Raw genomic sequence first — 18526 nt, 5'->3', positions numbered from 1 at the left:
TATTTATTATTATTAGTTCGCAACTGTTTTCAAGATGGCGTTTGTATTGCATTTCAGAGGCAGGCTGTTTGCATAACTGATCGTGAAAGAAAGCGTTTCTAATCCCACCGTAAAGTCCCAATAAAGTACCCCACTGGAACTTTTGGTACTGGAACTCTTGGTACTGGAACTTTCGGTGTATCCGTTTTGGTTTCCCTAATTGAACGACCATTTGAATGTTTCCTTATTGTTGTCAGACATTTATATGGATCAATCCCTGGATCAATCGTGTTGGCACAGTCATGTTTTGTCGTTTCCCTTTGCACTTTAATGAGTGTAATAAACGTTACATTTGAGACAAAAAAAACAAAACAAATGGTTGCAGAGAATCGTGATCTCAATTGTAAGCAAAAAAAAAATCGCGATTCACGTTTTTTTTTTTCCAGAATCGCGCAGCTCTAATTAGAATGCATAGCCTTTTCACTGTTGTCAGGTGAGGAACAGCCCAGTCTTTACAGACACGTGTGTCTGCTTAATTTGGAGTACAAGAAGTGCAGGCAGAAAATGGTTTGGCTGTACTTAGTATGTATACAGAGGGATTGAGCTTAATAATTGTTTCTCACAGCATGTCCCGAAATTGGCTGCCGCAGTGTTTTCTCCTATTGGATGCGGCCAGATCAAATAAGTCCATTGTCGATATGATGAGGCAGCATGTGCCATTTGTGGTCAGCCTTTGCAAATGTCATATGAGCACCTTTTGTCGTATGTTTTTGTTAGGTAAAGCGCTGTACTCAAATATAGAGGATGTATGGCTGGCATTAGCAAATTTTATTGCGAGTCTTTCATCCTGTTCGTGGTACCAGCCAGGTGCTGAGCCACCTGTGGCTTAGGATGTGGTTTTACTCGGGTCTTATTTCCCAACACTGGGGAAGCAGGCTGTCTCCGACTATGCAAAGAGAGGTGGGTGGGGCCTTGCCGTCGCCTCGTCTGAGTGGCCTGACCTTCCCCAGTCTCTCCCTACTTCCCACCTTATACTCTCATCCACCCACACCACGTCTTGAAGAATAACCGGCTTCTGTGCCTGTCTTCTGCTGTGACTTCATGTGGTTCAGAATCCATCCAAGGAGCAGTTTGCCTCTCTGCTGGTGATAGGAAGGGCGCAGGTTCGAATTGTATCCTCGGCAGAATGGTTATACAGCCGTTGGAGTTCTTCAGCAAGGCCCTTAATGAGATGTTTTGGGCTGGTGCTAGATAAATGTCCTGAACCTATGTTTGGACCCCAAGCTTCTCTCTCAGCTGTACATATGTGTCTCAAAGGAGAGCATATTGACATATGTGAGAAGTAACATGGCAATGTAGGTATACTACCATACTTGTGCAAAGGGCAAATTTGAAAGAAATCATCAGTCATCATCCATGGTTCCACAGCCAACTGCTTATCCTGGTCCCTCAGTCTGCACTGACACTACGCTGAGTAGCTTCAAACTGGCCGGTGTGGCATCTGTGGTTGCGATGTGGCTGAAATGAAACCATGTCCAAGCAAGAGGTTTTCCTCACTGAAGCGCTCTTGCAGCAACTGGGATGTGCTGTTGCATATTTTCCTCACATAGCTGCTCTCAGATCAGAACTGCGATCTATATGACAGCATAATTACAGAAATATGTCAGCTTCCTACTGCACCGATAAGGATGTCAGACAAAAAAAAGTCAGCCATTTTGGGGACAATGTTAGGGCAATGGTTCAGGGATCAGGCATCCGATCTGCGTCCGAGAGAATTAGGGCCTAGTGCTTTATATGATTCATAAACCGTCAGGTGAATTGAATGAACGTGCAGTACTGCAGTATTTAGAAGAATTTTGGATACTTTTTGCAGTTTTCATGAGCGTGATTGTTTCTTGAGCACCCAATGGAAAATGCACTCAATAAATCCCTTTAGAGGTGGTGAAATTTTACTCCATATATTAACTTTATTGCAATTGCCACACAAAAAAAAAACATTATGGTTATACCCTACCCTTCAACCAGGACATAGAATGGTATTGATAAAATGTGGCGGACTCTTGTTATACGTTATCCATGAACATAACCAAGGTTACTTGGTCTATCTTACTTATTTTAGATATTACAATGGATTTTTTTGTACTGTTAAACACAAGTAAATCCATACACTACACTTCTAGGTGACCCTCCATGTCTGTTCTAATTTCTTTACAAAACCTGCTCCCAGCTGAACCTAAATGTTTGCATACTTGACATTGTGTTGCTGAGTTATGGGGAGGTTTCCAGAAGTAAAGGCTTAATTCTCTCCAGTTTTAATTGCGTGCAGTCGATTAATTAAAGCTAAGCACATTCCTTTGTTTACAAGGATCATTTTGGAAAACTGCCTTCATTATGGGGGGAAAATATGGTTAACGAACTTTAGAGCTAGTGGGACTGGCATGGGGTGGGGGGCTCTGGGTGGCTCCTCTAAATGTTTCAGTAACAGAAGCTGTGGTCGATTTTAAAATGTTGTTTGTGCGTATTTTCAAAATTACGGACACCAACCATATCCTGTTATTGAAGGAATGCTATTTTTACAGCATTGTGACTGGGCCGAGGGCAGCTCTGCAATTCACCTTCCCAAGATCCACTCGAAGGATGTGATTTAGCCGAATGTTTACTCATACGTCTGAGTGTTAGCGTTACCTTATTAGCAGCATTGCCTCTGTGGCACGAGCGGTTTCTGGGCGTGTCTTCCTAAGTGCACACTAATTTTGCCATTTACTGTGGTCTTGTGTTGGTGCAACACAGCCTTGATGTCGGTTTGGAGTTTGCTATGGTATTTTTAAACAGCCCAGTTCACTGTTGTGCTGGGATCCGTTTGTGGTCATATTTTGCACATTAATGTACATTATAGTTGGGACAGTTGACCTCTGATGTTTCCCAAGTATTAGTAGGCCTAATTATCGTTGTGGGAAAAGTGACAAGTTGTGATCTCCCACATAAACCATTTTATATTTAGTGCAGTTTAGTAGAAATCCAAATATACAGATTAATGTGATACAAACACACCTGAGTTTCTTAAAGATAATATTTTTGGCCTGTAGCATTTCTTTTCACTCAATAATGGTTAGGGAAGCGCACTTGTAATTGAAAGATTGCAGGTTCGAATCCCCAACCAGCAAGGTACCACTGAGGTACCCTGAGCAAGATACCGCCCCCAATCACTGTTCCCTGGGTGCTGAATTAGCTGCCCCCCGCTATGTCATATATGGATTAAATGTAAAGAACACATTTGGTCGTTGCGCGCTGTGTGCTGTGGTGCGTCAACAATGACCACTGATCACTAAATTCTAATTCTAGTTTTGCAAAATTCCATAATTTTGCTTCTTTGTTCTGGACTGTCAACCAAAAGCAGGATGTCGATGTGTAAGATGAAGATTTTATTTTAGGATTTTTGGCAGAATGCTTTTAACAGAGCCCTTTTGATCATCTTTATGCAAATCACCTGGGCTTGGTCAAAGTGTACTTGAATGGTACCGCGTGATTCTTGTTAACAGATGTTCCAAAAATTCTGAAATGGATTTTCCCCCTAAGTAGGAGTGATGTGCAGATTGTATGGAACATGAATAGGGAATAAAGTAATATTTCTCAATTTCTGCTTCAGTGATTAAAGACTGTATAAATGATATTTCAGTAAAGAGAGCAATTATTAATTACTTTTATTTATGTTACATGTATCCTCTTCATTAATTGCATGTGGGAGGCATTTTGGAACCAAAATTATTTTCGCTGTTTAAATTTACATATGCCTCGTGCCCATTGCTTCCGGGATAGGCTCCGGACCCCCCGCGACCCAGGAGGATAAGCGGTTTGGAAGATGGATGGATGGATGGATGGAAGTTTACATATGGGGAAAAAAACATTATACAACAATAGTATATAAATGCTTCTTGACAGCACTCCATGGGTGTCATTAGGTCCGATCACTCGGGGCTATAGTCCCGATTATTTTAGCCCCAATGGCAATCTTCCTTAAAAATAATGTTTGACTATTATTATTATTATTGACTTAAACTTGACTTAGCCCCTGATTTTTTTTCAATAGCTAGAAACAGCCCTGCTACACTCCATTGATAGTTTTTTTTTATATATATATAAAATGTGTTCATGTAGCGTATTTATTTTTACTTACTCAACTTGCCATATATTTTTTTATAGCAGTGCTATTAGTCATTTAAATATAATTATATTTGTTTTATCTGTTGGTTCCTGGTAGTGTTACATGGCTTAGAGATTAAAATCAGTTACATATGTGTGCTTTTTTTATAGGATATAATCGCATGGTTTAAATGAAATGTTTTAGCATTAAATAATGAAACCATGTAATGTCGTGTTATTTTTTCAAAAAATCAAAAGGTCTCAAAACATTTCCAATGTACTTGTCTCATGCTGTCTCTAGTTTGATTGCTGCCATGGCAGATTCTGAAGCATATCGTCTGAATGTTAAAGATGGCTATAATTTCAAAAGAATAAAAAAGCAAACTATTGTTTGCTTTGGCTTTTGTTCCCAATACTATGTCTGCTGTTAACTTTTGCCACTTTCGTTAGAATTATGTAGCTGACGATTCTGAATTAGACCACGTTCTGTTCAGCTCCACCCTGTTGATGCAACAGCACATTAGCCTGGAAACTGAAAACGCAGCTCATTTGGTGACACACATTGCGGATGCATTCTGGAATGGAAATATACTGGGCTAGGAGAGTAAAAATAATTTTTCAGCTTAATTGGGGGGATCGTTAAGGAGAGTCACCTGAAATTAGCGGTTTACATGAACCATGCTGTATGGTGATAGTTGCAACAATTAAAATTTTTTGATGCTGAACATACTATGTTTTTAAAAATATTTGTTTTATATATACATTATATAAATTATACACACAAATGTGTATATCCGTATATGTATTGTAGTCTGGTTTATCACAGTATGTGTGATACATTTATATTTGTGTGCGTTTATATATTGCATGCCTGCATATCCCATGAAAAGTTGTCGTACAAGTAAGGCGAGACCCATGGGTACTTGTGCACCCTGCACCATATGTGCACGATTATATTCCTGTTTATTGCAGTATGTATGTGATACATTTTATTGTTTCTTTCCATTCTTTCTAATTACATTTATCAAAGACTTTGATGGGGCTCTGAAACAGTTTCCTTTAGCCCTATAAACTGAACTTCATGAAGTTGAAGGCATTGTTGAGACTACAGGAAAAGCTTTTCCTTATTTTTCAGAGGGGGAAAAATGATTGATCATTGTCCAGTCAACTAGTTCTAGAAAGACTGTTGTCTCGATAGTTTCCTGGTCAGAACTGAAGTTCTTTGTAACTAAACAAATGGAACGACTTATGTAACTGGATTAAATTATAGATTTTCCTCTGGAAGTGATTTAGATCTGTTACACTGAAATCTATTTATGTGAAGAACAAAAACCAAACTGGGATGTAATAAAAGTTAATTGACAGGATTATGGGGGTGATCTCTGTGTTCAGCCGTAAAGCGTATCTTTCATTTAGTTGTATTTTTCCAGTTAATATTATTTACAAGAATAGTTAGATTCTACTAGATGGTCACATCTGTGTTCATCCAGTCTACTGCTGAGAAAATGGTTGTAAAAAATATACATTTTATTATAAGGCATGTGTAATTATTAAATTAGATCGCTCAGTGGTGGGACTGTGAATTATAACAGAAGTACAAAAACATTTTGTTGAGCAATAAAAATAGTCACTAGGTCAATTTAGAGACACGATAAATTGCGAACAGAGATAAATACTGTAGGCACCATCTTATCTGTGTGTAGCAGCCCATGTGCTTGACAGGTTTTCCCTATAGTATTAATCTCCTCCTGCATGCAAGACTTTGGTGGCTGCATTAAAAATGGATTAAGCTGGTCCTGTTTCCTTTGTTTAGTGCTACGAGTAGCTTTAAGGGCAGTGTTCAGTAGGAGCTTGTTGGGAAGTGATTCTGTCTTGTATGCGGTTCCTGAGTATTTGGGTCAGCCGGTGTTAAAAGACTCTAATAGATCCAGATGCATGCGATGGCTTTGTTTCATGTATTGAAAACGTTTTCTTGCTTGCTGAATTGTGGTTTAACTTTTTAACGTAATTCAGACTTGAGTGCGCACCATTATTTATTATAGGTAGACCATTTTCAGGAAGAAAAATAAAATGGTTAAATATTAAAATATTTTGTATTTCCCCAAATGTTGGCATAGACTTGTGTTTTATTGGTATAGACGTAAGATTTGGAACCAAATTTTCATTTTATTTAAAAATTAATTTAAGGGACACATGATGAATTAATAAATACTTTTGGCATAATGCTCTGGGTCCGGGTTATTTTATGAGTATTTTACGTAAGCTTCAAGTAAAACTGTTTAAATACCACATCCCACAAAGTAGCAAAATGAAAAACTGGTTTTATGTTTAAAAAAAAAAAAAAACTGTAAAGCCTATCAGGTGAATTACATTCAGACTGTTTTCCCTGAAGTTCTTGTCTCTAGGAATGCCAGGAACTGTCAATGAACCGTCAAGTTGGTTTTCAGGCATTTTTTTTTTTATTTTTAATTATTGATGTGTTCTGATACCCTCGGTGTCATCAATGTCAGAGGAAAGTGTCTGTGGCCTTGCTGTGGTTTTAGTTTCTATTGGATGCAACCACTGCATTCATAACTAAGCCCTCACACTGTGAGTAAGCTTGGCATGGCAAATGTGGGAAAAGTCATTTAAAAAAAGAAAAAAGCTGATTGCAAAGACGAAAAGAGGAAGCAGGTAGAAGAGACATTACAGATGTGGATTTGGGACTGTATAGAGTTTTGTGGTTTTGGTTGTAGTTAGAAGCCTCTGCACTGTGTAAAGGACATGAATTTAAATGTAAGCACGGATTCACAAAACTGGTGTGCAAGTACACATTCGTCATATAAAGTGATACGCGAGGCAGCGACAGTACGTGCTTTATATGCATTTGCACTGTTATGACAAGAAATCACAATGCATTTTAACCTTTATACAACAAATGAACTGCTCATTTCAAAGTTAAAATGCACTGTCATTTTTCGTGATTACAGCTGGAATGCACATACAATGAGCACACATCTGCACCCCACACATCACTTTATATGACTGGTGCATATTTATGCACCGGTTACATGCACACCTGAATATACATGCTAATATATAAAACTATATTATAACTTGTCCTATCAAAGCTTAAGCCGAATGAGAAAATTAGCAACATTATTAAATGAAGAATCTGTATGGAAAAGTGGATGACGCCCACTCATTTTATTCTTTAAATTATTACCCACAAATAATGTTTCTCTGTAGTTTCAGTGATGTGACCGAAGTAAATCTCACTTAATAGGGATGAAACTCCTCTCTTTTAAATTCTTCGATAATTCCTTTCTTACACAGAATTTAACACTGAAAATGGTTCCTTTGTGTTTTCAAGCAGAAGTGCTTTTGGGTTTCTGCTCCACTTTACACATTCTTTAATTCCAGAACCGGAGCACGTGTTAATAGTGCATGTTTAGATCAGATTTTGCTTATTGACCACTGTCTGTCTAAATTGGAATTGCAAGATTTTCATGTATCTTCCAGTTTTATTTAATATGAATCATATTGGCAATATGGATGATCTTTCTTTGATAGCTTTTTGTGTGTGTTTCAGGTTTGCCTTGGGTGATGCTCGCAGACCCCTGCATGAAACTGCAGCTTTGGTGGAAGACATTGTACACACTCAGCTCGTCAATTTGGTAAATAACACGCGAACATACATTACAAACCCTGGCAATATTAACCTTAGTTTTCCTACATTTTTCTTGCTTGGCAATCAAATGTTCGTTGTCTTAATTCCATAGGGTGTGTCACAATATGGTTGCTGTGCTCAGAGAAAACATACGCTGCCCATTGAGTTGGTGTCCAGTTCAGCCGTACGCGGTGACGTTAGAACTCCGTTGGGGACTGTTGTGTGTTCCTGCTCACAAAGCAGAACAGTCGCGCAGATTGTCTAGGTCTCTTTAAATAACAGCACGCAACCGTATATGAAGCAAACCACGTACAACAGTTAAGCCTGATAAATAATTCAGCGTATCCCTATCTATAGGAAAACAATGAAGATTGAAATTGCATGGACTTGTTTACGAAGTGAATGTCTACATAGTTGTAATGCAAATAATAATAGCTTTATTTATGTAGCACTTCTTTTCACTTGTACAACATACAAATTGCTCAAATTACCGAAATTATCAAAAAGCAATTCGCTCATGTGTCAGATGGGTATGAATATATGTATATATGTTCATTTGTCATAAAACCGAAAACATTTAACAGAAAACTTTTTTTTTTTCCTACAATTGTTGCATTAGTTTGATTACCTTTATAAAACTACGGACTGAATTTGAATAATTCCATTTCAGGCATGTACGTGGGGTTCTCTCCATTGGAAGAACAGTATCTCAAAAAGTCATTAAAATGTCATAACAATCTGCGCTATACGGTTGGTGGTAATGTCTATTGCAAGGGGCCACCCGACTCCTTCCAAGTACTTTCTAGCTACTTCAGGGAGAATTATCTGTCCGAGGTCAAGTAGCAAGCTCCGACACATGTAGCTTGTTTAACCTTTGACCCTAAAGCATATCATGTGCCCTCGCTTGAAGGAAATCATCTCTTTATCATTTTGACCTCTAACATGTGGGAAGGTGGACTTCTTCTCTAAGAGTGGAGACCTTGTGTGTTGCACAGGAGAGCAGTAATGGTTTAACACTAATATAATATTTGTATTTCCTTCTCAAACTTTTTTTTTCCCCTCTCACTCAGCATGATTCTTGACGTCAAACTTGTTTACGGTGTTTTTTTCACCTTCATCAAAAACATCTCCGCGGCTTTTTACGTGATCGTATCTCAGGCATACTTCAGCTCCACGGAAACGGGGGCTTCCATTGACCGCAGCCCGTGTGAAATGTTGTTTCTGCTCAGCCTGTGGCTGAATTGCATCACGAAACGAAAGTGCCTTGTATAGTAGGCGGACTGCCCAGCCAAGTGACACACTAACATGCACCTTCAGGATTTCTCACTGGAACTCACTGGACACATAGAAGCTCATAGTAAAACATATTTATTGCTATTCAGTGTCAATATCAGTAGGCCGGATTTGCAAAAGACTCTTTACTAAAGACTATTAAAGCGCTACTAATTATTAATACTAATTGTTGCCTATAACTTACGCATAATTTTGTGTAGGACTTGAGACAATATCTGTGCATTGGAAGCAAATATAACCTGCCTTTTGGTCTATACAGTGTTTTTTTCTCCACTTATACTCCATTGCCATCTGTTTCCTGATATTAAAACATTTAACAGCTGGTTTTCTGGCTAAGAAAGAAGTCACCATCCGTATATCACATGCGGAAGTGGACTCTCTTGTCTTGTTCACTTAATGTATGAATGTTAACTGTCATCTGGCCACCCTATATATCCTGACAGTAGTGGCCAGCTCTAGACAGATTTATAGCAGTGTTATTTCCAGTCAGATGTCGAAAGGGGGGAGAGTACTTCTAAAAACCATTCTGGGCCCCACTTGCCAAACGCTGGAAAGGCAGAAATAATTTACGATCTGTTCCCCACCGATGAATAACTGTTGCATGTCGATATTGTGGTAATGCATGGTATACATTGACATTTTATCTTAATGCTACATTTTGTAGTGTTTTTAATATGTTAATGTTTGATAGAGCAAGTTAGACCTCTGTGATGTATTATTAATAAAAGTAATGCACACTGCAAAAAACGCATTTATGGAAATTGAAATTTCTGTACTCAGTGTATTTGGACTTTTACTTGAATATTTTTTTTAGCTGTATCTCCAGTATGTGTAAAGCATCGGGTCGGGTCAGGGTAGTGTATCGAAAGACAAATAAATATCCTTCACCACATATATATAGAAATGTCATTTACATATATTTAGTCTTAATCCTGTCACATGATGGTCTGAATAAATAATTCTTGAACAAGTTTAGAATAATTTGTTGAAATAATGTTTGTCATTGATGATATTTATTTTTCGTTCGATCCATTCCTGAAAGGTATTTATTTATACGCAAATGTAAGTGCGTGGCATTTTGGACCGGTAAGTATTAAACAGAGCATGATGGTGATAACCTTAAATTAATTCCTTGTTTCCTCTCCCTGAGTTTATTATTCTTAGCCTAGGCCAGGTGTAGTCGTGCCGAGTCGACTATAATTGTGTGCATGCTACTTAGGCGAAGACCGCAGCGGTAATAAACCGAATTACACAATAAATTCTTCCCAGATGGCCTGCAAATGTATCTCTCTGTCCTGTCACCCTGTGTTCAAAGTGTGCCCCGGTTTGCTTAGGTCCACACACACACACACACACACACACACACACACACACACACACACACACACACACGGTCACATAGCGCATGGCGATTTTGAATGTTTGGGTTAGTGAAAAGATTGTTTCCATCTTGCAGTCCGCCAAATTTTAGGCGATTCCTTTACTTCCTCTTCCAGCACAGTTGCGTAGCTGTGTTTTGATAGCCCCTTAATTGATGTACAATTTAGGAAGCTGTTGAGGATTGACTGTGGATGACAATTGTGGTCATTGCTTACTTAATTTTGTATTTGCATAGATATTCTAGTAAATGCAAATACTAAATTAGAAAACTTCCTTTAATATTTACATGACATTAATGGCATACATAAGGCATACATTAAAGTGCCAAATTGAACCTCAATTTTATCTCTGCAGATATGTGTAAACTCTCCTTAAAAGTAGCTGCCCCTGAGGGTGTATATGAGAAATATATCAAACAGAAGACGAAGAAATCAATGAAAAACCACAGCGATGGCAGAGAAATGAAGTTTAAAACTGAACTCGGTCTCGATCTCCGAAGCATTCATTTTCATTTAAGTAAAATATGAGAATGGCAGTGGGGAGTAATGGTTTGTTGGAGTGGAGGTTTTGGGTTTCTATGCACTGCTGCAGGTCAACCCCATGCTAAGCCTTCAGTTCATGCTAATCTTGCAGAACATTGACTATGAAAATGCCTTCGTCCATGTTCTTGTTGGAACCCCAGCTCTACCACTCAGTGAAGAGAAGCCTCCTGCCACGGGCCTCATTTATGGGCTTGTTTAAACAGTCACCGTTTTGCTTCTCCGCAGTTCTCTCCACGCACCGTGCCGACGGGGTGATTTTCGGGGAGGGAGACGGAGTTAATCCGCGGTAGTCGGCGAGCGTGCCGCACAAAGGCTTCTTGGGAACCGCTGCGCCGGGAGGGATCACCACGCGCTCCAGGGTCGTCACTTCCAAGGGAGCGGGTTGGAGTACACACACACACACACACACACACACACACACACATACCCCCAAGCCTGTGTGGCAGTGTGCAAAACCGCAAAGCGACGCGTGATCCTCATATTGGAACCAGCTGACTTGAAAACCCCTGGCTCAAGGTTTACGATGTGCCCGGTTCACCAATTCACGCTTGGAAAACACAGAGTAATTATAGTAATAAACGTCTTAGCCGTGTGAATAGATTTGAAGGATTATCATCCATCTTCTGACAATTCATCTAGGACAGGGGTTGGGGGTTTGAACGGATTACCCTCATGATTAAATGCATGGCTGAAGTTTGTTTAGTTACTTGTTCACTTATCTGTCTTCGGTATTAGCCTTATGCTTGTGTGGTATGTTATGAGCAGATGTTGAAATTTGGTTTCGAAACACACAGATAGAGGGACGGGAGGGGGATTCCACCTCTACGGCGTGCTGTGGTCCTGGCCTTGGGTGTGCGTCTTGATCTCCGTTTGGCAAAGCGCAATCCTCGGGTCAGCCATGATTCACATCGGCGTACACGCCCCTACCTCTTATTCTTCCAACAAAGGCAGCACACCGTATTGTCACAGTAATCCTGGTGTCGTGAAATCCCTCTGGTGCCTCACAGTAACGGGTGCCTCCTCGATTGTTTTGTGTTTGTGAACATGACAACATAGATGACACATTGTGCATGTGTGTAAGCGCGGTGTGCGTTCCATAAATTGCCATATACCCCCGCCTGGGTAATTATTTTTGGAAAGAATAGTTGTGCTGGAAAACTTATTTATCAAGAAATCAGGGAAATATATTTTATTGACTCCCGGTTACATGATTTATGCCACATGAATCACCTACATGTAGATGATGTGGTGCAATGACCTTATAGTGCTCCTGTATAAGGGCATGTTAAGTTCAGGAGTAAGGTACTTGTAGCTAAAAGTACACTGCGTTTGCTGCTGTGTGACACAGCATACCCTCTGTCTTTCTTACTCATAACACTGTCTTGTTTCTGATCTCTAAATAAATTTAGGACAATACAAAGGACGAAACCCGAAACACAGTTTCATCGAGTAAAGTCAATCGCCGACACCCATGTCACCACTGTGGCAAAGTAACCAGTGAACCAAATCTAAATGTTAACGACTTAAATTAAACTGGACACGCGGAAGTTTGGCTGCTGCCAGCCAGGATGAATCTACCCATATCTTAAAAAGGACCATTCTAGCAATGAATGGAGTTGGATACGAGGTCGCAAGGAGCAGCAGCACGCCAGGCCTCGATCAGAACAGCTTACTGAAGACCTGAGCATGAAAGTAATTGACATATATCAGTCAGGAAAAGGGTACTAAGCATCCTCAAATGTTTGGACTCCAGCAGACTACCGTGAGAGCCATCATCTCCAAATGGAGAAAACTTAGAACATCGCAAATCTGCCCAGGAGTGGCGGGTGGGGTGGGGTGGAGTGGGGTGGGGGAGGCAGTTACTTTGTCACATGGGTGATGTGGCTAGGGTATTTGCATATCCTCAGGTTGTCCTTTGTATTATATTATATTGTATTATTTATATATATATATATATATATATATATATAGTACTAGCAAAGACGACAAGAGCTTTATACATTCTCTCTTCTTGAGGACAAGCCAGTTTTACTTAAGTCTTTGAAATGCGTTATTTCTACACTTCGTCCATTACGTCATTTGACAGTGTACCTTTATTGTCAGACTCCCTAAATCAGCCATGTTTATCAGCTGAGAAAGTAGAGTCCTTCCAGACACCTCTACAAAAAGAAATGATTCTGTAGGTAGCTTGTGGGTTGGAAAAAGCTCCTTCATGAGATCATTACACTGACACCTAGTGTTCATTCCTGTCGTTACTTCAGTGGCATCATTCATTAATTCTAGTGTCATATTATAGGTAGATTATGATTTTAGCGTCTTCCCACTGGATCCTTCAGCTTGTAGAGGTTGAGTCACAGATGCATGAGGCATAAGTGTTTCCAATATTAGATTCTGTAGATATTAATATAATTTTGGCAACTATCAATGCACAGTAGTTCTGTATTATGTTTTCTCTTCGGGGGTGTCTTTGTACCCACACTTTTCTGAGCTGCCTCCATCTAATACTTATTTTTGGTCGGTCTGTGTTCTTTTATTTCTTTGTTGGGGTTAATTGATATTGCAAAGTCAGTTAAATATGTATAAAACCTGTAAATCAGTATTATTATTTTTAGTGACTTTTTTTAAGTCAGTAGTTTACGGATAGATTTCAGTTATTGTTGTTTCGGGTCAGCAAATACAATTAAAAATATGCAGCATGGTCAGTTTCTTGATTTAAAAATCACCCATTCTGAAGTTTGAAGCACAATCTTCCGGCCAGAATTTTATTCTTTAACCATAGCGGAACCATTTCATTGAATATATCTACGTATTTGTCACCAAAAATTCTTCCATGTTCCTTTATTTTTGATCTTTGGATTGATGAGCTTTGCTAACTAAGCCTGAGTCATATTTATGTTCGACTGCTTTTGGTGCTGCTTGGGTGAAACCGACACGCTCTGTATAGTTGGTGCATTCTCGCTCGGTTGCCCATGTGCAGGCCACATGAGCGTGAAACCCGCTGCAAAAAGGCATCATTGTGCTGCGTTCTGTCAGTGCATTATTACACGTAATTGTTCTCAACGTTAATCGGCCATATTCTGAGCAAGTTGTATATTCTCAGGTATCAACGCCGCTGGTTCCCTTTCCACCAAGTAAAACAACACTGGCCTGTTAGCCTTAAGCTGACATTTAATGCTTCGTTGCTCTGGAACGGTCGCCAGAATTAGAGTTCGAATACTGTTTAGACCACAGGGAATTATTGAGTTTATCACTGTTTATTAATAAAACGACATGTTATTCATCAGGTGCTGGTTGTATCTGGACATCGGCTGGCCCTGAATGCTTTTGATTTCAGTGCAATTCTGTATTGCAGACTTCAGTTTGATTGACTGCTCACATGGCCTTGTGTAAGACTGAAACCCAAACATCGCACAAAGGAAAAATAAGAAGCATTTTCATGACAAGCTACTATTGAATGACTTTGCTGGACTTGCCATTCTTTTCTGAGAATGCCAGGTGCAGAAATTGGCTTGTTTAATTTACCAAGTGTACTTTGTTTGGTTCATAGCTACTATTTCTGCATGGCCACAAATGATTCGCTGCATGTAACACTATAGTATAAACTCAATATGTTTGTTTATTTTTTTAAAAAAGGTTCAAATGCTTTCATTGTTATTTCAATTCCTACTCAAAAGTTTTTTCAATTTTTTTGGGGGGTTCTGTGACATAACGCTGGGCAAAAACGACCTTTTCTCTGTTGTCTAACTGTTTAGACTTGAGCAATGTATCAGAATCCAAAATCGAATCAGGAAGATCCTTGTCTGATGGATGTAAAGATGCTTTGTAATATCCCCAATAGAACAGCTTCCTAAGAGGTCAGGTCAGGACACTGAGGAGAATATGGTCACCTTGTCTCCTTGCTGTTTTTGCTCTTTTGCTCTTTTTACATCATGCTACACAGATGAAGGTGTTCTAGATGAGAAGCCCTGTTTTACAGTAAGTTTTTGCCATTCATACATTTTCCAGAACTGCTTATCGCATACAGGTTCACGGTGGCCCTGCAGCCTGTCCGAGAAAACACAGGGCACAAGGCAGGGGACGGCCTGGATTTAAAAGTCGCGCCGGATACACAGTCGCACACTATGGGGAACTGAGGGACACCAGTTCACTTAGCCACGTGCTTTTGGACTGTACCTGCAACACCTGGCAGAAGCACATCCACACACAAGGAGAACATACCAACAAAACACGCAATTTGGCTCGTAGTCAAGCCCATGTCACTGGTGGGTGTGAAGCTACAGTTTCCACTCCAAGTTTAATTAAAACTGATCCCTTTTCCATTTCCTAATTAGTATAATTACTAGTCCAGTAAGAATGGATTCATTTAGCCTGTCCCTGCTTACGTCAGTCTGACTCGAGTGTTCAAGAGCCGCGACTAAAGGTGATTCGATCAGACTGATCTTTTAGAAAACACCATTCAGATAATTAATTCATTTAGTCTGAGTGTAATTGCTCAAAATATAAGCCTGTCTAAGGAAAAATGCGTATTTATAATCTATCTTGCCCCAGTCTTCATATTCTGGTAATAAATGTTTGAAACGTGTAAAAACCCGGGTTTCACGGCTCTTATGTTTTACTCTGAGATTGACAAAAGCAGATCTGCCGTACAGGGTCATGTTCCCATTTCAGAGTTAACAGCTTTCATTTCACCTGATCGTTAAGGCTGCCGCTTTTAGAAATGCCAGTAACTTTAGACTGGCAGGCGCAGCTCTGTCTGGTGTCCTGGTGCACATCTCTGCGTAAGGCTCTTATTTCCCTGATGTTGTACTGATGCCGCATCTGACGGGAAGCTCATTGTTTTGGATCCTCCCCTGTACATCTATCAGGGACTTTGTGTTTCGGAAAACAGTGATAACACCCCTCGACAAACTGCATCATTAAAGCCTCAAACATGGGGAAAATATTTTGTCTCTGCATGTGGTTTCACATTCCAGATATTGTGGGCAATGATACGGTTTTGTTTTTATTTTTTGATTATAAAATGCAAACCTTGTTTTTTCTCTCTTTTTTCCTGATACTTGCCGCTTTGGCGTTCCTCCAGCTTGTCTCAGCATGCGTCCAGAGCTGGACTGATTCAGACAGATTTTTTTCGTGGCATGAAGCCTTTACTTTTATCATGGTATATGTGGTATAACTTCTTAATTATGGGCAGCATGGTGGCACAGTGGTTGCCCATGCTGTAGGTGTGCCTGTGTCAGTGGATGGTGTGTGAGTGGGCCCTGTGATGGGGTGTCGCCCCATCCTGGCTTGTTCCCTGCCTTTCGCCTATAGTATCCGGGGTGGTCTCTGGACCCCCGTGACCTTGAATATGATAAGCAGTTATAGAAGATGAATGGATGGAAGGATGAAAGTTCTTGATCATTGAAACTGATTGCTTGCCATATAGACCAGCATGCATACCTCTTAAAGGCTATTAGCCTTCAGTAAACTTGTAAAAAAAACTTTTTACGCTTATGTTTTGTGTTCCTTTTATTCGTAATTTATTTACATTTTTGGCAGTTTACAGAAGGCTGAAAATTCTTTATATTTTAATGGAGCTTCAAGCGTTCAAGTTTTTTTAAATGAAAGTGACCAAATTCATTTAATTTTTTTTTTTTTTAAATGGAAGAAGTTTAGGTTTCCCAAAAGTTAGTTAAAGCTGAAGTTCTTTCTGCACTTACAGGAAATACCCTCACTGATGCTACAAAGTCTGTGAACCACATTTCCCTCAGCATGTGGCGCACATTTTAGGCCTTATGTGCTCTCTAGAGTGTGTGTGTGTGTGTGTGTGTGCGTGTATGTATATATATATATATATAATATTTCAGTAATTAAGGAATATACAGACGCTCCCCGAGTTAAGCTGAGGTTAGGTTCTGATAACCTTCTTAAGATATCTTAAAACCTTGAAAATATCGTGAAGCGGAAATGCATTTCGATACAGTACACCTAACCTAACACTCATCATAGCTGGGCATAGCCTACGTTAAACATGCTTAGAACACTTACATTAGCCTACAGTTGGGTCTAAATAATTAACACGAAGCCTATTTTATAATCGAATGTTGAAATTCTCATGTAATTTATTGAATAATGTACCGAAAGTGAAAAACGGAATGGAACTAGAATACCCATTGTGAGACATGGCAACACAGACCATCGTAAACCAGGAAGTGTCTATAATTCAGTTAATGTCACTTTATATTAGATGCTTCACACTTGGCTGGTAGAATGAACCTTTCTTCTCATGCTGGGCGGTTTTTATCTCGCTTTTTCTTCTTTAATCGTGGAATAGCCATGTCTCCCCTCATTTAAGCAGAATCAGTGTAACTGATCTGCACATGGAGATTGTGGAAGTACCCCTTACCTTCTCATCCACTTTCTTCAGCATAATTAAATAATGGATTTCATTTCAAAACTCCGCAGTAGCTACGAAGGAGAAATTGCATTCAGATGACCTGTTTATTTTTCTTCTCTGCCCTGCTGAAGCTTGAAAGTCATGTTTATTTTCTTCCCCCCCCTCCACTAACATGACAAGAACCAGCACATTGAAACCACTGTCCCTTGGAAGTGTGTCATACTCTGGAGGGAAAATGCTTTCGGTTAGTGTCACAGAGTGGAAAATTTCCCTCAGCATTAAACACCTGCTATTTTGCTCAGTCGTCAGACTCATTTCTGTATCGCTTCAGTCGTTTCCCAAAAGTAAATTGCAGAATACAAAAAAAAAAATCTGCTTTTGACTTGAATAAAATGTTATAGGAAAAACAAAAGCCTACATGTTTGCAGTGATTCGAATGACTACAGTTAATTTAGATCTAAGATTTTATTTTTTTGTGAAGCACTGTTATCTGGGAAAATGTTTTAACTTTTGAAATTTGAAATTAAGTCTTGAAAATGTAATTATTCATAATTATTGTTGCGTAACCCTTAAAACTCTGTGAATGTTTTAAATTACCATATGTATAATGTTCTTTAGTTAAGATGAATTTAGTTAGAATTGGGAATGCAAATTGGATTTTCTGAAAGTGAGATGAGGAGCGGAGAATAGGGACATTTGTGAATCTGCAGCATCTTCCCACTGCCTGCATTTATTATCACCATGTGTTTGTGGACACTGAAACCATCAACTGCAAAATGAACAGGGAAAAACACAACCCCGGATTTCTTCAACTGGTTTGATAGCTCAAGCATTCCAGAAATGGTAAAACAGTCCTTCGCCCGGAGGCAAACAGCGGGGCTGCTCAGAATAGCCTGCAGTGATATGCTGCATATCCCATTTGCTAAACCCATGCTCTGTAAACAAGCTGCGTTCCTTATATTTTTTGCTCAAGTTGGTTTATTCTCTGTTCAAAGTCATCTGAAAATTAGAACTTTGTGCAGCAGCATGTAGTGCTTCCAGAGCTGAGTATTAGTAATTAAATTATATTGATTAATGTATTTCACCCAATCACAAGCCATCTTCCCTCACCTGTAAAGGGCCGGCTCTACTGAGATCTACAGACCTGACTGTTGGGAGGCTGAATTA

The 18526-nt window shown here is 39.5% G+C and overlaps 1 protein-coding gene across 7 annotated transcripts in view; it reads left to right on the top strand.

The window, feature by feature from the left end:
- supt3h (SPT3 homolog, SAGA and STAGA complex component) overlaps window positions 1–18526 on the top strand; it is a 90724-nt gene that overhangs the window by 41424 nt on the left and 30774 nt on the right. For all 7 annotated transcript variants that reach the window (XM_048975509.1, XM_048975508.1, XM_048975514.1 and 4 more), the window contains one exon: window positions 7691–7775. In XM_048975509.1, coding sequence (XP_048831466.1) covers window positions 7691–7775 — 85 coding nt within the window. The remainder of the gene's footprint in view (window positions 1–7690; window positions 7776–18526) is intronic.

This window comes from Brienomyrus brachyistius, chromosome 14, assembly GCF_023856365.1.
Source record: "Brienomyrus brachyistius isolate T26 chromosome 14, BBRACH_0.4, whole genome shotgun sequence".
In the NCBI taxonomy this organism is placed as follows: Eukaryota; Metazoa; Chordata; class Actinopteri; order Osteoglossiformes; family Mormyridae; genus Brienomyrus; species Brienomyrus brachyistius.
The sequence above is the reverse complement of the archived record's forward strand: the minus strand, read 5'-3'. Positions and strand labels throughout refer to the sequence as shown.